Here is a 25,821-nt window from a genome sequence, read left to right on the forward strand (position 1 = left end):
TTTGAATCAGAAGGTATAGTAAATGAAAGACAAGAATTTAAACAAGCTTCAATTTGAGTTAGTATGGTGTACAATTTTTCAAAATTAAGAATATTTTTGTCTTGTACACAAGGAAGGTGGAATTTAATGCTTTTTATGCTGCTTTCCCACAATCCACCAAAATGCAGAGAGGAAGTAGAAATGAATGACCAATCTATGCCATGTGATGCTAAAAAGACTGAATATTTGAATAAAAATTTTTAGACTTGAATAATGTAAATAATTCATGAAGAGTGCTATTTGCAACCTTGAATTTCATTCCATTATCAGAGGTTTGATTTGGAAGACTTCTATGGGATAAATGTGGGAATGAAGGCTTCTGAGTTAAAGTAGATAATAACTCCTGATGTGTACTCTTGGTAAAAAGATATGTAAACAAACATATATAAGACTTGTGAGAGAGTATTTTTATCCCTGCCTGTCAAGCTGAATCATTAATGGTGTACTATAGTTAACATCACAATAAGAGAAAGGTGTAGATGGAGTGATTCAAGTAGATGGTTACTGACCGAGTTGAGTTTTCTAGCCCTGAAGCCGAAAGAATTTCACACATTTTGAATAATGGATCATATTACAATTTTGCCATTGATAATCCAAAATATTTCATGAATGGAACTCTAACTAAATGACACCTTATAATAGACACAAGTGTTTGCTTTCAATTATTAATCTTGTTAAGTGTGCATTAGGATACAGAATAATTGATGTTTATTATCAGAAGACAGTTTGGAATTCTAAGGATGAAACATGGATTGAGAGAAAATAATTTATTTTGTTTTGAAATCTTTCACTCAGATTTAATGTCATTGATTTCTAAACCAAAATAAAATAAATTTCCCTGAAAGGGAGTCTTACTCTTTAAGACTTTGGTGGTTGGTGTTCCCATGGCGTTAGCCTATGCAGCTTTTCTTCCTGCTATACACTGAGCTGCTGAACTCTACACCAAGAACACCATGCAGTTTACAACATTTACCCTTACACAGGAACATGACATCTTACACTTCTCCTTACACCTTGTTGGTGTTGCGACATGTTACAAAATGCAACTGTAACCCAAGGTGGAAACTATCATGTTGATAGGTGGATGGCTGTACACAGTGAGTTCAAATAATGTCCTTTGGGCACCAGGGTGAACTCAGTTATATGAAGCCCCAGCTCCAGTATGTGCATACTCTGCTGGAGTGGTCTGTTAAATCGCCAGTGTTTGTGTGAACTATTTGTCAGTTCCAAATAATATTTTGTTGTTTATCAGCCCACTTAAAAAAAAAACCAGCAAAAAACCTGGGAGTTTATAAAGACTTTGACCATCATTGTCAGCCAAAGATGAGTCTAGCAGTAAGGAATCAAGCAATGCAACAGAGAGTAGTAATAAGCTATCTAACGTACGATTTCTTACAATAAAGTATAAACAAGATGACAAATTCTATGTAAAGGCTTCTCCCTTTTTAATAAATATATGCATAGTAACAGCTTACTTGTGGCTCACTGAAATCAATTAATAAGCTTAGGAGTTAATTGAGATGAATAAATGATGAGCGGATTCTAAAGCTCCTAGCCTTCAGGTACATAGGGAAGGATATTGGAGTCACATAATACATTAAATTCCAGCAAGGGAGTAGTACTCTTTTGCTGTGACTTGGCTGATATATAATTATTAGAGATTTCAGGAGCTGTCACTGCAGTCAGTCACTTCTGTGCAGAGGATTATGAGGAAAAAGGATGATGTTGAGGTACCAATGTCCTCACTTATTCTAACCTTTTCTGTTCCAACACTTCCTAAGTGAATACGAATGGGCTACCTCTGTCTGTATGTGACCATATGTATGAAAGCAACTCGAGATATTGCTTTCAGTGTCAGAGTTTTGGTCACAACAAAATTGGTTGAAATAAGGAGCAAGTTTGTATGTGTTGCAGGTATGTGGGACATGATTGTAGCACGTGCACTAAAGTTGAAATGAATATCAATTGTAAGGGTTCACATTCAGCAAGATTTTTAGAATGCCCAGTTTCTTTAACAAGGCTATATTAAGGATTTATATTGAACAGAAAATGTCATTTCCTGTGGCTCACTGGAATACAGAAAATTCCTGAGTATGAGGAGTCCTATACAACTTGGTGTTTTGTCCAGGCTCTCTCTAACAATGTACAAAAAGAGAGTGATGAGTGCACATCATGCAAATAACTAACTAAATTAGTCCAAGTTTTGTCAGCCAGGTAAAATCCCACACTTCTGCTATTGGAGCGCTGAGTACTGGCAAGAAGAATGTTTTTTTTTTTATGGAAAGACCGACAGTAGTTTGCTGAAAACCACTTCTGTCAGTACACCACCAAATAAAACTCCCACTGCACCAACTCCTAAGATCCCAATGATGAAATCTACAAAGAAATAGTTTGATTCAGTATCTTGGCCTCCCAGGCAAAGTCCACCACCTTCTTGAGGTCTCTTTGAGGATATGTTGGTGGATGAAGCGCTTGTAGAATCAAATCACTTCCTTAAAGTTTTAAACACCAAAGAGAAAAACCAAGTAACATTTGATAAATAATCTGCACGCAGAGTTTTATATATAACGGGAATAAAGTAATTTTTATGGGTAAAAATATTATTTATTGGAATGTTTACGGTGGCTCTCCTTTCTCGCCATGAGGATATCAAAATCCTACTACAGAAAGAAAATCCTTCCTTTAAAAATCTTTTTTTCTATTTGTATAGAAAACATACATCTATCCCCAGGATGAAGTGTCTTTTCATGGCTATGTCTTTGAGAGATTTGACCATCGAACTGGGGTTAGATAACATGAAGCTGTGACTGTTTTCCTGAAGGAAATCGTATTATCCACACATATTCCACTGGCTACAAAAATATTGGCACCATTTAAAATGAATATCTGCAAGTTATAACTTTTCCCAATTTCCAGTATCGGTGAGGATGATCTGTCCAATCTGTTTTCACAGATTCCTTTGCCCTGCTCAGTAATTGGTGATTTCAATTCTCTTCATTATTCATGGGGCTCATCATCATGTTTTTCTTGAGGTAGTTGATGACTGAAGCAAAACTGGTATCTTTGCTTATTAAATGATGGGTTGTATGGATTTGTCATCTCCATCAGATACATTTTTGTGCATCGATCTATCATTGTGTTCAGCATCCTACTCCCACATCTTACCTGGCGCATCTCCAAAAACTTCTTTTGATGAGTTCACAGATTAGTTATCTCAGTTGATAATAATGATTTGCCTTAGTCTTCCATGCAGATGGGCGGTTGGGAAAGTGAACTGGATCAGATACAAAAATTCCTTTGGTCATTACAAGTGGTAGTGTGATCCACCAACTTAACCATGTTTACACACCTGCTACTCAATAGTGCAAATGAATTTATCCCATCTGGAAAACCATCTTGGTTTTCCAGATGTTTCTTGGTTTGGTCTTGTGTTCCTTGGTGGAATGAAGACTAGGAGTGCACAAAGGAATCATCACAGGGTATTGCATAATTTCAGTCAAAGGCTTACAACAGAAATGCTCTGTACCTTCCGCAATGCAAGGGATGTATGCCATCGAAGTGTTTCGGTATGCAAAATAGAAATCATGTTTGAATTAGGTTGATACTATTTCTCTGACAACTCCATCATTGGTTGTGTGGAGAAAGGTTAGGGCCATATATGGAGCAGGGTAATCTCTACAGCTGATTGGAGTGGAAAGCATCTGTGTCATTGCACCAATAGATGTGAACACATTTAGAAACTTGTTTATGTCAGTTTCACGTACAACATTATACTATCCTGAGTTTATGAGGTATAAGTTGCAAGTAGAATATATTCCATTTGTATTTGGAGACTCGTAAATTAAACATCCTTTTTTCTTTTGATGAGCTAAAATGTCTCTTGAATAATTCCCATGATACTTCCCCTGGCAAAGGTAATAAAAGGAGGCTTAGTATGTTATACACCTCCCAGATACTGCATTACACCTTTTATGTATCTATTTTAGAACATTTTCAGATCAGGTTTTACAGTTTCATGGGCAGAAGCATTGATAATTCCTGTACTCAAACCTGGTAAAGGTAAATCTTGCTCCTCAAGATATTGTCCTATCTCCTTGACCAGGACCCTGCCCAAGTTGATGGAACAAATTGTCATCTAGTGTGGTACTTTGAGAGAAATGTCCTAATTACTACTGAACAATGCCGTTTGTGCCAAGGGTGATCATCTATCAATCATGTTGTTGCTCTTGAATCTGTCATTCAAATGCCTTCCTACTTCGCCAATACTTCATTGCTGTATTTTTCGATGCAAAAGGTGTATGATAGAGCTTGGAGGAAAGAAATCCTAAATATACTGCATGAGTGGGGTATGCAAGGGAATCTCCTTGCATTTATTTATCAAGGGTTTCTCAGTAGACGGTCCTTTTGAGTTCAAGTTTGAACAGTGGTATTCAAAAATTTTATACTAGAAAATGGATTACATCAGGGAAGTATCCTAAGTATTACCTTGTTTGCTGTAGCTATAAATATTATAACAAACTACGTGTGGAAACCTGTTACGTGTTCGGTATTTGTAGACTGGATTCACATTGTCCCCAGAGTGCATTGCTTTTCCCGGTTGAGGAAACATGACCCTTAATTGTTTTAAATGATGAACCAGTTGAACCATGTATGCCAGTTAGATTTTTGGTACTTTTCAAGAAAATGCCTGTAGCTGATCTGTAGTTAGTCAGTTGTCGTAGTTAGTTGTTAGATGACGCCCCTGTAAGGAGAAAATTTATAAATAGTACATATTTTTTTATTTTTAAATACATACATTGTATATCATTAAAATCATACAATGATACTGTAATAATGAAATAGTAAAACAAAGTACAGTATTTTTTGAGTTCAGTAATTTACTGTATAACTTGAACAAGAACCTAACTTGTAATTCTGCATTAAAATAATACATTAAATATCATTAAAATAATACAATGATACTGTTATAATGAAATAATAAAATAAAGTACAGTATTTTTTGAGTACAGTAATTTACATATATCATTTACTGTATAACTTACTACTGTGAGTCTCAATTTACACGATTTCATTATACGCAGAAATTTTCTAGAACGTAACATCTGCGTAAATTGAAGGTGCACTGTATAATAGATTTATATAAATATATATAATAAGTAAATCTAAAAGTATCAATATAATCGAACGAAACTTAACCTACGCTCACTAGTCAAGGTTAGCGAGCGAAGCGATCATAGGTTAAGTTTGGTTAGATTATATTTATTTATTATATACATTTAGATTATAATTTTTATTTATTTATTTTCTCCTTTCAGTGGCACCATGTAATAACTAACTAACTACGACAACTGACTAACTACAGATTGGCTGTGATTATCTTCTTGAAAAGTACCAGATTTTTAGTATTGTGATTTGACCGACTGACGTGGTTAACACATTTAAAGAATCTGAGGGTAAAATGTTTAAAAATGATAGACATGTTAGGGAGCTGATCAAATATGCATGCTGCGCTTCTACCAAGCTCTGGTCTGTTCCCACTTAGACTATGGCTGTGTAGTTTATTCATCTACTCAGTCCACCTTTCTTAGAATGCTTGATGCAGTCCATCATTCATTTATCCATCTGGCCATGAATGTGTTTAATTCAACCCTGTGGTTAGTCTACTGATGGACAGTGGTGAGTCATCCCTTTGAAATAGACTAAACCAAATGATTTGATTGTACATGGCTTGTATTAAAGCCCAACTAAATATTCTACCTTTGATGTGGTATTCTCCAATGTGCATGTTAATCAATATGTGGAACGGCCATCGTCTACTACTCTGCTAAACATCAGAGCTCAACACCTTTTCTTACCTCTAAATATACAATTACCTCCAATTCTTACTGTTGCCTCATGTTATTACCCCTTTTGGCAGCCTTCTCTAGTAAATGACTGCTTTGATCTTTGTCACTATTATAAGAACACAAATCCAGTTAAATTATGAGAAAGATTTTTATAATCTGTTAAATATCATGAATCCAGATGCTACAGTTATACAGATAACTGTAAAAATGTTAATTCTGTTGGTTGTGCTTTTGTGGTTGGCAACAGAATTTGTGTTTGTCTTCCCAGCATTGCCAGTATTTTCATTGCTGAGCTGTATGCTATTAATAAGGTTTTATATGTAATTAGCCATTCATTTTGACATGTACATTTTGCGTGTACTCCAGACACCCTGTTGCCTATGGAATTCAGTGTGTTATTTCTCAAATGACTCAACGTAACACAACTGTGAGCTTCTGCTGGATCTATCTGTATCCACCAAACAGCCCCGATCTTGCACAGTCAGATATTTTTTTGTTTGGTTCTATCAAAGAGTTTTTACATGACAACAATGAGCAGGTTAAGAGTAGTACAAGAATGGCTTGGACACCAATTCTTTACTAATAGAAAAAGCAAGCTCACAGAAAGATAGGATGGGACATATGATGTCCTATAGTCCTGAGCTACTGATATTTTCCTTTCCTTTAATTTAATTCCATTCTGTAGTTTTTTTCACTTAAGATTCTTGAGACAAAAAGATCACAATCGGACCAGTACCCTTCAAACCAAAACCAAATCTTTGCACATTACCATCTTTCCTGCACACTTTGACAGACATATTATTGTTACATATGTAAATAACTTAAGGTCATATCCTCAAAGTTTTCTTGTTTTGGTCTACTAATCCTGAAAAAACCACATTATTAGAAAAGATTACAACTGCTTCATTTAAGCATGCAACATAGTATGCAGACTTTACTGATATGTACAACTGTTACTGCGGAGAGGTGTGAAGTTGGGAAAACTCAAGTTATTTTGGGACAAATGTCTAAAAGCAGTTGTGGACTATCCTTAGAAATAAGTAAAAAATAAGCTTTATTTTGGTATACATTGAAAGTAATGAGATTTTTTATTTCAACTACACTTTAATTTTGGAGCTGCTCCCAAATATTTGTAGAAGGTAGTGAACTACTACTGATCATTTATGGTATATCCCTTTCTTCCTAACAATATGTTATATATAAATTTATTTCTATTTTTATGGCTGGAAGTTTTATTATTTTTAATTTAATTTTTAAAGTTTGGTTTCTTAAATGTGATTTAAATGTTTACAGTGTGTTGAACAGAGCCTGAGAAATATTATGGATGATGACCGTAATTGTAGGTTGTCGTATGTTACCCAGGAAGATGTTTACAGATGCTTTGGTAATAATTTAATATTAGCTATACAGGCACCTTTGGGAACTGATCTTGAAGTACCGTTGTATGACAGTAATGTGAGTAACGATTTAATAATTATAATTGTTATTTCTAAAGTATTCTCTTAATTTATGTGTATAAAAGAATTTTTTGTAAGGCTTTCCTGCAGGAAAATTGATTCCTCTGATTCCAAACTGATTCTGTGATAAAGTAAGACTTGGTTCTGAACCAAGTAAACCCTTAATTAATGTATGTATCTTTAAATGGTTGGGTTACTGTGGTACTTTAATGTTTGGTAATGCCTTATCAGTTTTTGACCTGGTCTGGACAAAATATTAACATTTAAATTATTCCTGTACAGATACAGATCATGTTAGAAAGAAATGAATAGGTGTGCTATTCTGTAGGTAATGCGAAGATCAAGAAAAACTGTAGATAAACTTTGGTAAGAGTAGTGTCATATAATAAAAAATTAAATAGAGAAGAAGTTAAAGATTGTTTGCTTGTTAAAATTTATTGGGTGTTATGGATTGTTCTGAAACAGTGCAATAAGTAACTTGATTTTTATTGAGTAAAATTGATTAGATTATTATTAGTATTGCTTGATATTTATATCTAATTGTTTATATAAGTATTGAATTATCTTTTAAAATAAAAAGAAAACTAATAGTAAGTTTTTAACATATCCCTCCTAGAGAGATAAAGACTACCCTCTAATTTGTAACTAAGAAGCAACTTTAAAATTTGGCTTATGTTAATGCTTTGCATTGGAAAATATAGCAAAAGGAGAAACTGGCCAAATTTTATTGCCTACTTCCCTAGGGAGTAATTAGTACCTTTCACGTCCTATACACACTCAACAGTTCATTAATTCAGTTCATTAAAGTTTGTGCTTCAACCGGCAAATCTCCACTACTACATCGACTGCTACACCGTGCAGTTTTTTAACCCCTCATCCTAGAAAAAGGAAATTTTGCATGTGACTTCCTCTTCAGCCCTAGGCACTGCTAAGAAATTTTTTTTATAAAATTCGGTAATCTAAAAGCAAGTTTCTTGATAGACTGGAGTCATAAAGATGACAGCCTATATAATCTTCATGGAGATTTTAGAATTGTTAGTTATATACACAAATTTTATATAATTATACACTATCTTAAAAGGAGTTTCCTACCTGTCATGCTAAAGGAAGATTTAAAAATTTTGTTTTAATTACAAGTAATTTATGTTAATTTGTACAAAATGTTATAATTGTTCTGTGAAGTACTTTTGTTCTTTCTGGCTGATCGAGGTGTTTAATTTAAAAAATAGATTTTTACTTAATCATGTATGTTTTATTATTATTTTCAGAAAGGGAAAGATAGTGCAAACAATTATAGAATTCATGTTAAATCAAAATCAGAGCCAGTTCAAGTAACACTTGTTAGTGTCAGTGACTCAACTATGGATGAAAAATCAAAATCATCTGAGGAACTGAACTCAGATTTGCTTCAAAGTGATTTGGTACGTCTGTCTTTATAAAGTACAGTATATAAATTTTATAGAAGCCTTTATCTTCTGTCTTGATTGATTAAAAAATATTTGTGTAAGTTTAAGATTTTTCCCTCCAAATTTATATCATCATCATGATGAGGTATTCTACTCATTGGTAGGTCACTTACTGCCTCCAGTTCTTTCTGTCCCAGGGCAGCTCTTTGCTATTTTTGAGACTTCCATTCTTGATGTCATTTCTCATCTGTCTTCTTCCTCTGCTCCTTTCACCATTCACAGTACCCTCAGTCACAGTTGTTAATGCATTTTTTTATTTCTTAATATATGACCAATCCAGTTGCCCTTTGTTCCTTTAATTGTTTCCAACAGTTTTCTTTATTTTTTACCCTTTTCAGTATATCCTTGTTACTAACTTTTTCTATCCACTTAATCTTCTCCATTCTCCTCCACACCCACATTTCCATAGTTTTAATCTTATACTTCTGTCTCTTACCGAAAGTTCTTGCTTCGCATCTATAAAAGCACACTCATATGTAACACTTAACCAGCCTTTTCTTTAGATCCAAGTCCATTTTACTACAAAGTAGTTTCTTATTAATGGCCTTCTTTGTCATGTCTATTCTTGACTTAATTTCTGTATCACTCCTTCAATTGTCATTTAATATGCTTCCCAAATATCTCTATTTCTCAGCTTGTTCTACTTTCCTTTTTTTTTTGTTTGCACTTTCATACTCTGTTTGTCATTAACTCTTATATTTCCCCTACATTAATTCTCATACCATATTCCTTCATTCATAATTTCTTCTGACTTAAATATCATCCTATGTAATATTTTAGTGTCATTCACCAGTACTACCATGTCATCCACAAATGTTACACTACCAGTCTTCTGACCTCCAATGCTTACACCATTCCCATCCCACTCTACATTCTTAAATATGTGTTCTGTATAAAAATTAAAAAGAATGGGACACAAACAGCATCCTTGTCTTACTTCTCTTCCGAACTGTAACCAATCTGTAAGGCTGTCATTTAATTTTATAGCTGCTTCTTGTTTTAAGTATAATACCTTGATGAGCCTTCTGTCTTTCCAGTCTACTCTTTTCTCTTTTAGAATTTCCAGCTTATCCCACTTAACCCTATCAAAAGCTTTTTCGTATCTATAAAGCATAAACTAATTCCTTTTCCCTGAACCTTTTGCCGATAATCTTGACCAATCCTTAGTACTCCTAGTTCCTTTCCTTCTTCTGAAACTAAGCTGTTCTCTTCCATTATTTTTAAGATTCTTTGGTTCATTACCCTTTTTAATATTTTCGCAGTGTGTGAAATTGGACTTATTGTTCTGCGTTCTTCGCATTTTTTCGTGCCCAATTTCTTTGTTAGGGGAATCATAACTGTCTTCATAAAGTTCTCTGGCTACACTCCACTATTGTATATTTTATCATACATGATTTGTATTTCATCTAAACCTTCCTCTTTCAAACATTTAAAGAATTCAATCAATCCCTTGTGATTTTCTGTTTTCATTTCCTTTATTGCTTGCCTTACTTCTAACCTTTATCAAGCTCTTCTATATCATCCTCTAATTCTATTGGTAGATCCTTTGGTTTCTCATCTGTCATGTATATATATTTTATGCAGTCTGTTTATGTTCTTAAACAGTATTAAGATAAAGGATCCATCCAAATTGGATGGATCCAATTTGAATTCCAAATTTGGATTCCATCCAAATTTATATGTAGCTGTAAATGTACATTCATAGATAATTCACAAAATGTTTGATATCTCTTCATGAAAATCCATGTATTATAAAAATCAACATTCAAGCCATATCTATGAGAGGTTATCTCTAAAGAAAAGGCTGTTTCATTGTAAAAATATTTGTTCTGAAAAATTTATAAATATTTTTTATTTCTCTTAAACTATGTACCTTTTTCTACTTCTCTATACAATCACCACATGGATTAAGTCATTTATCGTAGCGATACACTAGTTTCAATATATCCTTGTTGTATTCTTCTTCTGTTAGTCCATTTAGCCACTGATTAACAGCATTTTTAAGTTCGTCACCCACGAATTGCTTATCACTCAAAAATTCTTTCAATTTCCCAAACAAATGGTAATCAGAAGGAGCTAAGTCCAAACTATATGGTGGGTGATAGTAAATTTCCCATCCAAATATTTTCAGTAAATTACGTGTCAGACCTGCAATATGTGGTGGACATGCATTATCGTGCAGCAGGACGATGCCATCGGTCAGCCACCCACGTCGCTGATTTTGAATGATGCACCATAACTTATTTACAGTTTCGTAGTACTCTTCTGCATTTATAGTCATTCCTCTTGGCATGAAATCAATCAGCAGTATGCCAAACCAGTCCCAAAAGACTGGCTATCAGTTTGTGTCCAAATGGCTGTGGCTTGACCTTTATCAGTCTGGTTGGTGATTGAGGATGATGCCATTCATCTGACTGCCATTTTCTCTCTGGGAATATGAAATACATTTTTCATTGCCATTAATTGATTAAGGAACTCATCACCTTTTTCTGTGTAGCACATCAAAAATTCCAAAGCAGATCCCATTCAGATTTTTTTGTGACATTCCATTAAGACATGCGGCACCCAGCATGTACAAACCTTTCTGAAGCCTAAATGGTGATGAAAAATACGACCAATAACAGCTCTTGAACATCAGGAAAAAGAAGGGCCACGTAGGAAATTGTTGAGCGACGATCTTTTCTGATTTCATCATTGATGCGTTTCAACAAGTCCTATGTGATTATCGAGGCCTCCCCGAACGCTCTTCATCATGCACATTAATTCTGTTATTTCTAAACCTTTCATGCCATTTTCAGGTATTTCTTTCATTCATTACGTTATCACCATACACAGCAACCAACTGCCTATGAATTTCAGCCGGCTTAACGTTTTGATGGTTTAAAAAACATATGACTCCACGTATTTCACAGTCGGCAACAGCATCAATTTTCCTATCATTTTATAACGTAATAACTCACACGTGATCAAAGATCTTACAACGCGACAAGTTACAGAAAACAGTGTAGTGCGTACATTACTAGCATGTACATGAACGACACAGGTTCACCAACCTTAAGGCAAGAAATTTCCCAACAGTCTTTACTTTAGAGATATCCTTCATATTTTATTTATATAATGGCCCTTTTCTTTTGCTTAATTTTTATATCACATATTTTGAACTACTTACCTGTAAAATGACCATCAATTCAGTTTTAATTACCTATTAATTTTTATTGCTTTAGCAGTATTCCAATTTAATTCAACAAATGATCAGTGCATCACTATTTTTTATTTTGATGATATTTGGTATATGATAACTACCCGCCTTGTAGTGGCAAAAAAATATTTTTTTTATATTTAAAAAAAAGTTTTTCTTCGAGTGATAGACTATTTTCTAACTCGCCAACAGGTGAAAGCAGCCATTTTCATGTAAAATTTCATGTAAAAAATTCTTATTTTCATCTTACACAGGGTCAAAAAGGCTGTTTGGAAAGAGTAAAGATGGAACTTCATCATAGTGTACTCAAAATTCAATTTGTTAAATAACAAAATCTTTTAATGTTTACTGAAGTTACGATTACAAATTGATTTTTTTTTTTTTTCAAATATTGGGCCCAAAATAAATAATTAAGGGCTTAGTTGTAACAGGCCTGTTTTTTACCTTTTAACGCTTAGATACTAGTAGTATAGTAGTACTTATAAAAAAAGAATTAGACTGTTACAAAGTCTCCTTTATTACAAAAAATGGCTGCCAAATCGTAATATTTTGAGATTGTCTCATTTTTGGAGCCCAAAAATCACATGTGGGACAGGTGGCAAAAATGTGAAATTTTTATAGCAGCAAGTACTTTTTATGTACTAAACCGTATAAAATTTACTTTGTTACTCAAAGGCGTTGACTAGTAATGAAGCAAACACAACTGTTAAAAATATCATTCCTTCTAACACTAAACAACATACTGATGTTACGTGTTTTTTTTTATTATAAAAATTACAACTAAACTCATTAGAATGAATAAATTGATAATTAATAAATAGTCTATGATAGTCAATTACAGAATGATTAATAATAATTACAAAATTATAAGTAATTCAAATACATTAAAAAGTTGTTCAATTCACTTTTACCTTATTTTACTCCTACTAATGGAAGTTATGAATAAATCTTGCACTTTTTGATAACAATCTAAGCATAACTTATTGCTCCTGCCATTTTTTTATTTAGTAGAACTGACAAGTCCTCATTCATCTTTGGTGTAATGTTGTGTTCTCTTCCAGTGGTTGATAGAAAAAGCTCTGAAGGATGTGAAAATCTTTAAAATATTTTCCAGTTGAACCCATGTTAGATTATCTCTCAATGATTTCTTGAATGAAGTATTAGGACCCTGTGGATGGAAAAAGTGTATTCGATATTCCTCTTCATTTTCATGTATTTTGACTTTAATGCCTAACCACCACTTGCCATTGTATATGCAGCAGACATAATTTTTATTTTTTGACTTTGGTAAACATACGAAGGAAAATCAGAAACACTAATGTCTTTGTATACCGATACTAACGTAAATGTTTCTGATTCGGAGGTCGTCTGAACTTTCAGAATACATTTCTGACTTGTTGGAACAACTGTGAAGGTTCTTGTTTCTGGGACTGTTGTGATTACCTAATAACGAGAACTGAAGTATTCTTCAGTCTCTTGAACATCTTTATTAGAGCAGAAAATAAATGTTATATTTTTAATATTGTCTTTGCAATAATTGTACATTTCAGAAGGTGTAACAGTTTGATTGTTGACTGTTCTTTGTAGGCTTGCTTTAGTCACAGTCCTTTTTACAGTTTCACCAATACTATTGTATGGTCCTTTTCCGTGGTATGAGGCAAAAAATCCCATTCAGCTGTGATTCCAAAATCTTCTTGTGGCAGCACAAATTTATGAAATTCTTTTTGTTTTTATACTGGGCTGAGCCATCAGAAAAATAAAAAAATTGTTTAACTTATGGTAACAGTATTTACTTTATTTATAACTTACTTTTGGAAGCAGAAGAATGATATAGTATTGTGTTTCAAGTACTCACAAATCACACAGTAGCTTTGCAATTTTACTTCTTTTTTCAAATATTTGAGAAATGGATGTACTGTGCCATACGTTTTTGACCAGTGTTATGACTGAACTTAATTCTGTATCACAAAAGGAACATCTTGAGAGAAGTCTCCCATTACAATACATTCACCCACCAACAAGTTTTCCTTTTTAATGTTGAGGAAATTAGCTTGTTTCTTGCAACAAAATGGTGCTTTTTTAGATTGTTTAAATTTTCAGTAAGTTTATCCAATTACTCTTGAAATGGAAGAATTTGAGTAGTTAGTTCACAACGGTCAACAGAAACCCACTGTGTGAAGATAATTTCAGAATCAAAATCATCCCAGCTCATCCCAGCTTTTCACAATGTGACAGCATGGACGTTTCATTTTCTATATCACATACCATAGTTGAAAGGAGAATTATATCAAATTTCATTTTTAGAGCAGATAACATGAGTTTTTCATTTTGGTGGGTGACACACACAGACAGACGCACAGAGAGAGAGTGAGTACCTGACCTGCCAACCAGAACACAATATTTAGGTCTTAAATCGGCAAATTTTGAAGAACCAATTTTTAAATTATGTTTTTCTTTGAAGGCTGTGTACAATTCTTTTAAGTTACATAAAATAAACCATTTTTGAATATTAATTACCCATCAGCTTGTCTTAGACACAAACCTTCTTGCCCTGGCATTATTCAGCTGTGCTTATCATTCTGGTAAGAATCTTGAACACATTTAATAATATTTTCATCAATTACGTGACGGTTTTTTTTTTTTGCCACTATGTGGCAAAATTCCACTTGTTTTAATTGTTTGGATTGACAGGCTAAATATTGACTAACACTAAACTCATTTTGAATTTTTTGAATGCTCCAGTTGCTTGGTAATAAACTTAAAATATTAATTTTTCCTTGGGCTGATGTATCTTTTTTTTATCCTTTATTTTAATGATTAATTCTTCTTATTCTCTACTTAAACAGCATAATTTTGTGGTGCTAAACTGGTGTCTTCTGTAGAAATATTTAAATCAAAGGAATCCTTTAATTTACTGGTAACTGACTGCTATTTTTGTAACTTTATTTTTTAAAATTGGTTCCTTTGCACTGCTTGATAATTTTTTAACCTTAATGGGGAAATTGCCAAGTGCTGAACAAGCTTTATTCACCGACTCGAATATAATACATTGAAGCTCAAGTATATCTGGACATTCTGGTTCGCTTTCTGTATCATCTTGTGGTTTTTGTATTTTGTTGAAGCATTTTATACACAGTGCTCCGCCTGGAATTAATTTTAAATTTGGATTTCTTGTTGAAAATGTCAGATATTTCTCGAAGAGATTTCTTAATCAGTTTAGTGTGACAGCTAAATGGGTCAGAGGAACTTTTCCCATTAATATGAAAATATTTATCTAAATATTCAGTTTTATGAAAAGTACAGATATTTTTTGTTTCAGTATATCCACTTCTTCAGGATATCACTGTTATTTGCTGTTCAGTAAACTCTAAAATATCATGCAATACTGAAGATCTATTGTAAGTCAATTTGTGACACTGTTTGAGTGTGAATGCCAATTGAACATTACATAATCCGTTTTTATAAAACGCAAGGGTTCTTATAATAACAATACAATTAGTATAAATTTTAAAACTACCAATTGCACCTCACTTTCTCTTATCCCAGTTTACGGCTAAAATAAAACTTTCTCTAAGTAGTAAAATTAAAAATCGCAGAAAAGAGAAGATCATTGCTAATAAAATTACTTTATAAACAAGTGTACATTACCTAACTATAGTATTAACACTTGAAACAATACAACATATCACATTGAAATCAAAACAGTAACTGAGGCTTCTATGATGTTTACATTCAGGATTACACAGACATTCATGTCCATGCACGTCTATTCAGTTTATGGGCACAAAAAATGAGACATTTTCAAAATCTTATGATTTGGTGGCAGTTTTTTTTAATGATGGGCATTCGATAACAGTCCAATTTTTTTTATAAGTACTGCTAGTATCTAATAGTTAAAAGGTAAAAAACAGCTCTGTTACTCTTAAACCCATTCGTTATTTATTTTGGGTCCAAAATTTGAAAAAAATAACAATTTGGTACTGCGAGTATCTAATAGTTAAAAGGTAAAAAACAGCTCTGTTACTCTTAAGCCCATTCGTTATTTATTTTGGATCCAAAATTTGAAAAAATAACAATTTGTAAACAAACTTCCGTAAACATTACAAGATTTGGTTATGTAACAAAATTAATTTGGAGTACACTAAGATGAAGTTCCATCTTTACTCTTTCCAAAAAGTCTTTTTGACCTCTGTATGATGTAAAATAAGAATGCTACAGCTCATGGAAAACTGATTAAAATGGCTGTTTTTACGTGCAGGCAAGTTAATTTGCCTGCATTACTGCAGTTACATTTTTTTAAATAAAAAAAAATATATATTTTTTGGTCACTACAAGGTGGGTAGTTATCATGTACAAAATATCTTCAAAATCAAAAATAGTGATGCAATAAAATTTTTGAAAATTTGTTGAATTAAGATGGAATACTTCTTATTAAACTTAAATAAATAGATGCAGTATATATACCATAATGCTAAAGAAGTTTGATGTGTGCGATATGGCTAGTAAATTTTTACTATCATAAATAAATATTATGTTTTTATTTTCAGCATTAATAAATAAACACCAACTTCCAACTTCCTTGCACTTGCAGAATGAAAAATGCAGATGCCACTGACCAGTACCACAGTAATGTCATGCTTTAACACTGTTACAATATTAGTAGCCCTTAACCTCACATCATGGATTAAGGAACATACCAATATTTTATTTAAATCAGTGCATTATTTATTATGCAGATCTTGACACTGGATATCATATTTTGAATTCTTCAGTACCTTTTTATTTTTAAGTCTGTACTACATTACTATCTGTATACATCAGACTCAACATTAAATTCTCATTGACAGTTACGTATTCATTTTGTGTAGTTAAACTGTTTATTACAATCAACAGATGATGAAAAATTTAAATATAACGGATTGGTTCATTTTCTTCAGGATGTTCCATTTAAAAATTTAAAAAATAATTGAAATGATAATCTGCCATGATTGAAATAATTTACACTGTAAAAATATTACTCCCATTAAAGAAACCCATCAGGGCTATGAAGGGGGGGGTGACCAGAAGCATCACATGGCGGATGTCTTCCCCTACAGGATTGGAATGTAAAAATATTAAGTGACTGTGCTGCTGGTAACAAGCTTCGAATAGAGAATGTAACTAGAAAATATAACTTCAGTATTCAAAATGTTTTTTGCCTTTAAGTGGTTAGCTATACTCAAGAAGTGTGTGTTGTTTTATAATAGCTATTCTTGTAAACAGTAGAAACAACAAAAGCATGGTATCTTGGAACAACCAAGCAGTTAAAAACAATACTGGCTGATTCAAAAAGGACTTCACAACTTCAAAAGCACATACAAATCTATTCAGGTAACTTACAGATTCTGTTGAGTTCTCATTCCATAGCAAAACACATGAAGTTTTGACTCACGTAATTCATTAGTACCAAATTTGGCCACCAGCGCTGTTAAAATTGATACTTTTACTGATGCGAAATGTGCTAGCTGTGTGTTTTGGTTTCATAATTTGCAGTCAGCAACTGCAGTTCTACGTCATTTTCATAGAGAGTATGGTAGGGAGCCTCCTAGTAAGCATGCAATTTACCCTTGACACTAAACCTCATTGAGACAGGTTGTTCTGTTAAACATATAAAATCACCAGGATGCCCACGTGTCTTATGTAACTACTGTGGAACTACTCGAATAAAGCTTAGTCTGAAGAAATCAACTTTACGTGCTTCATGTGAGACTGGCATTCCACAAATGACTGTTTGGTGCATATTACATAAGCAGTTGCACTTAGCCATACAAACTAACCATGTTCCAACACATTACAGATGATGACAAAGTTGCTCGGCTGCATTTTTATCTGGAAATGATTATTAGAATTGTAGATGATACATTTTTAGACAACATAATTTTTAGTGATGAGTCAACATTTCACATCACTGGCAAGGTGAACACCAATAACTGTCGAATATGGGGTAGTGAAAACTCTCATGAAACTTTGCAGCACATTCATGGTAACCGTAAGGTCAATTTTTTTTGTACCTTAAGCAGGCAAAGACTATGGCCCATTCTTCCAGGATTCAACCATAAATGGTATTGTTTATCTTGACATGCTTCAAAATTTTCTAATTCCCTCAGTTAAGATGATTGTGACAAAGATTGGATGCCATTACTCTCAGCAAGATAGGGCACCACCTCACTACCTCCTAGAAGATATTTTCTTGATATTCTCAATTCTCAGGTCAGTGGATTGGTCATGAAAGTCCAGTTGCATGGTCACCTTGCTCCCCAGATTTAACCCAACTAGATTTTTTCTTTTGGGGTTTCATTAAACACCAGGTCTATGTACCAACTTTACCTGTTGATCTTGTTGAGCTAAAACTACTGAATTAACACCACAACTGCAGAGGTAACAACCGAATTGCTGACTACAGTATTGAATGAAATCGATGTCAGGTGGGATGTACAAGGTCTCTCCAGAAAGTAATGTTATACATTTTACTGTGAAGCAACTGTACGTTGCAGCGCACTCTATCATCCACTGGGCTCGGTGGTATGTCAACTACTGAGAGAGTGCTTGCTCAGTTGTATCTGAGCTCTTGGAGGTGAAGGACGGGTGATTTTGTAAACCTCTGTTTTGTCTCTTGTACAAATTGCAATGCAATGCTCACTGGAACAAAGATACATGATAATGTCTTGTGTGAAACTTGGCAAGTCTGCAGCAGAAGCTTTTCCAATGGTTCAACAGGCCTTCAGAGATGATTTTATTGTAAAGGCAAGTCTACAGATGGCAGAAGGCTTTTTGGAAGGCTGCGAAAAGGTCGACGATGAAGCCTGTGCTGAACTGTCTGTCAACCTCCTCAAGCGACAAAAATGTGACTCATGTGAAAGAACGTTTGCAAACAGACTGTCGAATGAGTGTTTGTTTAATGGACAACATGTTAAATATTCAAAAAACTATCTTCCATGAGATTGTGACTAAGGATTTCCACATGAGAAAAGTGAGCGTGAAGATTTTCCTAAGAATTTTTATCGACAACCAAAAATCTCGCCGAGTGGAAGTTTGTCAAGATGTTTTGGAAATATGTGAAATTGATCCTCAATTTTTGGACAATGTTTTCACTGGTGATGAAACGTGGATATTCCAGTACAACCCCAAAATGAAGAGACAAAATGCCAAGTGATACACCTCGGCGTCCCCTCGCCACAAGAAGGCTCGAATGAGAAAATCAAAGATCAAGACCATGCTCATTGTGTTTTTTGATATCAGGGGATTGTCCACCGTGAGTTTGTATCTCCCAGGACAACTGTTAACTCTAAATTTTATGTAGAAGTGATTTTTTTTCATATTGTAGACTTAGTGACATTACTTTCCATACAGACCTTGTATGTCGCGTTACAAATGGAACCTTTTCGAACCAAAGTGAATATTTTGTGACAAACTTGATGGGGTTTTCTCTGAAATGAGATCACAGCTGAATCTGTTAGTTATATATCATTAAATTTTTATATGCTTTTAAAGTTGTGAAGTCCTTTTTGAATTGCCCAGTATATCATTTTCTTAGCTCTTTCTTTCTTAAAGGAAGAATGAATTCTTCACATCTGAAAGTGGTTGTAAGGATATGTGCATTGGTTTATTAACAAAATTTTGTAAAAAGTATTAAAATAAAATTATTCTTAAGCATATATTTTTCTTGTTAATCAACTGTTTTTTGGTAAAATTATATGTCGGTATGAATTACAACTTTAAAGTACCAGTATTAGTCAGGTCCAAACAATATTTTTTGTTAACCAATATTTTGCATTATCTATTTTCATGCTAAAAAAAATTAATGCTGGATATTTTCAGTGTATTGTTTCATATGTACCAGTGATGTTTTGTTACAATCAAGACAATATTGAAGATGACACCCATTCTCATCTTTGAGCAGCAGGCAAGTGCTTTCCCTGTTCCTCATTGGATTTTTATTCAAGAGCAAAGCATGAAATATTAAATTACTTACAAATATTTTATAAAAGTGACATTTTGAATATAATTAAATCCATCTTTAACCATTGCAGAACATAGATTAAATCTTATCTTGGTTTATGATGATTTTATTGCTTTATTATGATGTGTATCTGTGTATGTTAGTCGTACTATTCAGATGATTGTTACCTTCTTAATTTGAAATTTATAAGTGTAATGTAACATTTTTTTCAAAATATCAATTTCTTTTATCATTTTCATTATAATAAACCCAATTTATCCACATTGTGTTCATCTGGATTTCCAAATTATCCAGACAAACTTTTCAGTTCATCATTCATTTTTACAAGCTTCAAATGAATAAGATTGCTGTTGTTACTACTATTTTTATGTTTAGCGACCAATATAAAAATGTCAGTATATTTTTAAAAAATTTCTAAAACGTTATTAACCTTCAAGCATGCCAACGCACATACAAATGTATGTACAAATGAACATTACCCCCACTTTTTTTTTGTTTTTTGGGGTTCCTGGGTCATGAAACTTCAAGGAATAAAAATACCCATTTCCCATTTTTTACTGATTACACAAGCCTGCAATGGTTTTTTATTTTTAGTTTTTGAAAATTGATTCTTATATAATTTTTAACGCTGAATCAGAAAATAACCTTCATTTTTTCCATCAAGTCAGGATTTTTTGCAAATTTGAAAAATTGTGAAAATGTGATACAATAAAATAGATATAAAAGATTTTTTTATAATAAATTGATATAATATATTCACTTTCTTGGGTTATACTAAGCATTCTTATAGCTAAACAGTTTAATCTGAAGAGGATGGTTGGGGGTGGTCATTCTAATTTCTAATGAAAATTGCCACAAAATAAGCCTAATTTCTATTATAGTGCATTTTAAATTTAATTTATTTTTGTTTATTTAATTTTTATGAGGTATGTCGTGCCTTGACTTCAAACTTCATCAAGCCTAAGTTGATATGCAGAGGTGAAAGGAGAACTTTATTTGGATCTATGAGAGCTTTTCAGAGCACATTTTTGGTTCCAGGTTCTAATGATTGGCCAATCTTTTCTTATCCAATGATTTTCTCTGTCTCTGCTATCTCATTCACACAAAAAAACGAGAAAACTTTATGTATCCTCCTTGCTGTCCTAGGAGCATCGATATTATTTTGTGATCGCTGCATGTAATCCACTTATAATAGTCATATTTAATTTTATCGAGAACAAATTCCAAATTATCGTAACCTTAAGTGGACAGAATGTCCAGCGGGTATTGATGAATATGTATTCCCATTGTGAGGAAGAACAACTTTGAGGGTTCTTTTGGAAGAATCTATGAACAGTCTCCAGTTGGTGCTTTTGTACAGAATATTTAATTGAGACAAAAGTCCATGTACATCAGTGCAGAAGACTAATTCTCATTCTGAAAAATATGGAAGAAATTCCTTTTCTCTATACCTGAACCAGGAAAATGAGGTGCTAGCTGGTTTATCTTCGGGTTCATATTCTGCGATGTTATCTTCATTTAAATCACTTGTGAAACCGTCTATACCAGGTAAATTTTCTGGTGAAATTGGCACTGGTTCAAATTGAAAACAAAAAATTTGCTTATGGCGTGAAAATACAGGGTCATTCACTAGAACTGGATGTTTTTGAAGTGGGTTGTACTTGGGCGTTCGTGGTGGGAGGGGCACGTGGCTGGTGTCTGACGTTTCCTTTGTTCATAGCATTTACATTTTAGTCGTTGAGATGGAGCTGTGGACGCTAGACCAACGCCTGTACGCGTATGACAGTTTTGTGCGAAATGACGAATCTGTAACTGTTATTCAGCGAGATTTCCGCCGTCAGTTTAATATCCATTGTAATGCAAGTGTCCTTTCTCATAACACATTACGATGTGTAAACAACCTTCGAACAAGTGGTTCAGTATTGAAGAAAAAACCACCGGGTCCCCGACGAACTGCTAGCACTCCGGAGAACATCAAACGAGTAAGGGAAGCCATTGTCAGAAGCCCATGCCGCTCTATTCAGAGGCATTCAGCAGCGCCTTAAATGAGCACAAGTACGGTAAGACGAGTTCTGCATACAGACCTGCATTTCCATCTTTACAAGATAGCCATCGTGCAACAGTTAAATGAGCAAGATTTCACGCAGCGATTACAATTTTGTCTACAAATGCTTACCATTTTTGAAGAAAATGAAAATTTGTTATTGTTAATGAGTGACGAAGCCCATTTTCATCTGAATGGCTTCGTCAACAAACAGAATTGCCGGTATTGGGCAGAAAGAAACCCACATCAGCTTCACGAGAGACCACTTCATAGCCCAAAGGTGTCTGTCTGTCTGGTGTGCAATAGGAAAGGTCGGTGTTACTGGACCATATTTTTTTGAAGAAAATGGCGCCGTAACTGTAACAGCTGATCGTTACATTGCGGTGTTGAATACGTTTTTCATCCCTGAGTTACGAAACCGGGGAATCGATTTTCAAAATGTGTTATTCCAGCAGGATGGAGCTACAGCGAGGGCAATGATGGCTGTTCTCCGTAACTTGTTTCCGGGACGGATCATTTCCAGATTCGGTGACATTCCTTGGCCCCCTCGGTCCCCCGACTTGAGTAGTTGTGATTTTTCTCTGTGGGGGTTTCTAAAATCGCATGTGTACGGCAATAAACCGCATACATTGGAGGACCTAAAGATGGCAATTCGTCATCACATCACCCAGATTGATGTAGACATGCTGCAAAGAATTGAGGCCAGTTACCGTGAAAGGCTACAATGTATTGCCCAAAATGGACATTACTTGCCGGACATAATTTTTCTTTCATGAGTAAGTAACAAATGCTTTGATTTAACAAGTGTTTCAGTACCAATAAAACTTTTTTAAAGTAAATATTCAATTTTTTTATGATTATTTTAAAAACATCCGGTTCCTGTGAATGATCCTGTATATTTTCCACCAACAAAAACGTGTTTGATTATGAAGGACAGAAAAAACTCCATTTATGCACATTGATGGTTGAAACAGCACTGATAGTAGTTGCATGGTACATGAGTGGCATGGATAGCTGCCAATAAACGTGTTAAATCTTTTCAAACTTTCCTACCGTCTCGTCATCTTCAGTTTACTTAACTGTTTAGCTATAAAAATGCATAGTATAAGCCAAAAAGTGAATATTAATTATAATTAATAATAATATATTAATTTATTATATTATTTATATTAAAGATAAAGTTATTAATTTATATTAAAGTTAGTTATATTAATTTATTATTAAAAAAATATTTTATGTCTTGTTTTATAGTATCACATTTTCACAGTTTTTCAACTTTTTACAAATTTTTAAATTTGCAACTGCAAATTTTTTTCATCACATCAATCCTGACTTGATGGAAAAAATGAAGGTTATTTTCAGATTTAGCACTAAAATATACATAGGAATCAATTATCAAAAATTAAAAATCATTCCACAACCCATATTTTGCAGGCTTGTGTTAGCAAAGTTTCTTTCTTGCAGCAAAGCTCTAGATCTATGACGCCAAGAGAGTAAAACCATTACATTTATGAACCTATATATATATATATATATATATATATAAGATTAAAAAAAAATTGTATGGTATTGCTCAGGTTTATTTTTATTTTTTATAAACTAATCATTGATTTTTAATTTGTCATAAATTGCCTTAAATTTATCAAAGTCATCAAATCTTGCAGGATTGAAAGTCCAATGTTACATTTTTATGGATTCATTTATAGCCCATGCATCAATAGGTTCTACAAATAATTAAGTGTGGATGTAAATAGTTTTAAAGGAATATCGTCAATCTGTACATGAAGATGAACACAAAAAAAAGGCATTAAAGAGGACTTACTTATAATGTCTTCATGCTACAATGACCTGCAATGAAGTTAAAAAAATGGAAATAAACGAATCCTGGTAACACAGTTATCTGAAATAATCAATCACTGTAACAAAGAAATAATATAAAAAAATGGAATATAGATTCATCACAATTATTTCTTACAGAAGGTTTTTCTTAAGTTTTTGCTTGTTCATACATTTTTGGCTTTAATACAATATGACAATCATTAAGATATTCACATTAGATGAATAATTTCAGTTTCTTTTTTAAAGCCAAAAATTGATAAGGAAGTTCCTAAGTGATAAGAATACTGGTCCAGACTTCATTTTTATATTAGATTTCTTTTGAAAGCTAATATCTTTAACCTTATTAATAAAGAAACCTTTTCAATATCTATGTATGAAACTGTGCAATTAGACATACGTGAGATTCCCTAACATTGGACCACTAAAAATGTAATTGTATTATAAAGACTAGTTGTAAAATGAAAAAATGTGGCTGATTTAATTTTATATTATTATATATTGATAAGTTTGTACTTCATATTTAATATTATGCTGTATTTGTATATTCAATGATTTGTATTACTTGTGGTCAGGGGGTCAGCTTACAATGGAGTTTATTAAAATATCCTTTGCAGGGTGGTAGATGAGGGTTCCTTCTTCCTATCCCATCAACATGACAACTTTGCTCTATTGTGGAGTAAACTGCATTTAAAGATGAAGTTTAAGTTTACCATTTGGTTTAGTTAGCTTATTTTATATATCTTCAGTGACAGCAGCAGCTGAGTAGCAAACATTCCAGTCTCACACTCAAGAGGTCTCAAGTTCGAGTCTGTGGTTTTTTTAACTTTTATTTTTTTCTCAACTACTTATACCTTCTCAGATGATTTTTTATTTTAAGCAGCCTATTAGGGACCACACTAATATCATTCCTTTTTTGCCTGTTTTCTTCTTTTCCATGTTTCCTCATTTTCCCAGAGTGCACATGTTTTTCTGATAATGGTTTTTAAACAATTTAATTTTCAGGGCTATTGAAAATTAAAATAAATTTATTTTTGTCATAAATTATTTATTTATAAATAATTAATGACTAATTTATTTAAGTTTTACAAATGAAAATCTGTTGATTGCTGTTTATTTATTGGTTATTCCCCATTTGACCCCTATTCCCACACATTCATAAAGCTTTTTTTATGTTAAATGCATATATATAAATATATATATATATTTTTTTTTTTGTCTAGATTCTTATAAATACTATATAATAAAAAATGATTTGCGTTAGTGTATATGTAAGAAGAAAGTGAAAATTAAAAAAAAAAGACTGAAATATGAGACCTCTTGATTATGTACTGGAACCCTCAGTGCCTAGCTACTGATGTTGCTGTGACTATACAGTGTTGCCAGAAAGTTTAGGGTCAGGCCTACATTTTGTTGAATTCGCTTTTGTCCCTAAATTAACTGCATTTCAGTCAATGTTTTACGTGATGTTATTAGGCATCTAATTACAGGTTTTCATTAAAACTTTCTCTACTCTAGCTCTAATACTTATGGAGATAGAATGTTTTCTCTTTTTTGATAGAGATAGATGAGATAGATAGATTTAGATAGAGAAAACCCTGTTTTTCTGACAAAAATTTTTTTTCTAGAAAACAGCTAAACCTACAACTATGGAATTTTTTCTGCAACTTTGTTATTGCATAGCAATCGTAAAATAATAATACAACCTGGGGACAAAAAATTCCTACTCATTTGGTTGCCTCTCAAACAAATTTTTTTTTTTAGGATATTTATTAGGATATTTCTGGGGTCACCAGAAAATTAAAAAATAACATTCTACGAGTTGGAGCGTGGAATGTTAGAAGCTTAAAAAAGGTTGGTAGGCTAGAAAATTTAAAAAGAGAAATGGATAGGGTGAATGTGGATATAGTAGGAATTAGTGAGGTTCGGTGGGAA

General features: G+C 33.2%; 1 protein-coding gene across 6 annotated transcripts in view; it reads left to right on the forward strand.

The window, feature by feature from the left end:
• LOC142324094 (transcription factor E2F4-like) overlaps positions 1-25,821 on the forward strand; it is a 51,687-nt gene that overhangs the window by 6,137 nt on the left and 19,729 nt on the right. For 4 of the 6 annotated variants that reach the window (XR_012756217.1, XR_012756216.1, XR_012756215.1 and 1 more), the window contains exons 4-5: positions 7,179-7,340; positions 8,611-8,763. Coding sequence is in view for 3 of the 6 variants with exons in the window: in XM_075364731.1 (XP_075220846.1) it covers positions 7,179-7,340; positions 8,611-8,763 (315 nt within the window). In the remaining 3 variants the exon portion in view is untranslated. Of the gene's footprint in view, positions 1-7,178; positions 7,341-8,610; positions 8,764-19,864; positions 19,981-25,821 lie in introns of those variants that run through there. The other 2 variants (XM_075364733.1, XM_075364732.1) reach the window with 2 other exon arrangements.

The sequence above is a fragment of the Lycorma delicatula genome, chromosome 4 (assembly GCF_047948215.1).
Source record: "Lycorma delicatula isolate Av1 chromosome 4, ASM4794821v1, whole genome shotgun sequence".
In the NCBI taxonomy this organism is placed as follows: Eukaryota; Metazoa; Arthropoda; class Insecta; order Hemiptera; family Fulgoridae; genus Lycorma; species Lycorma delicatula.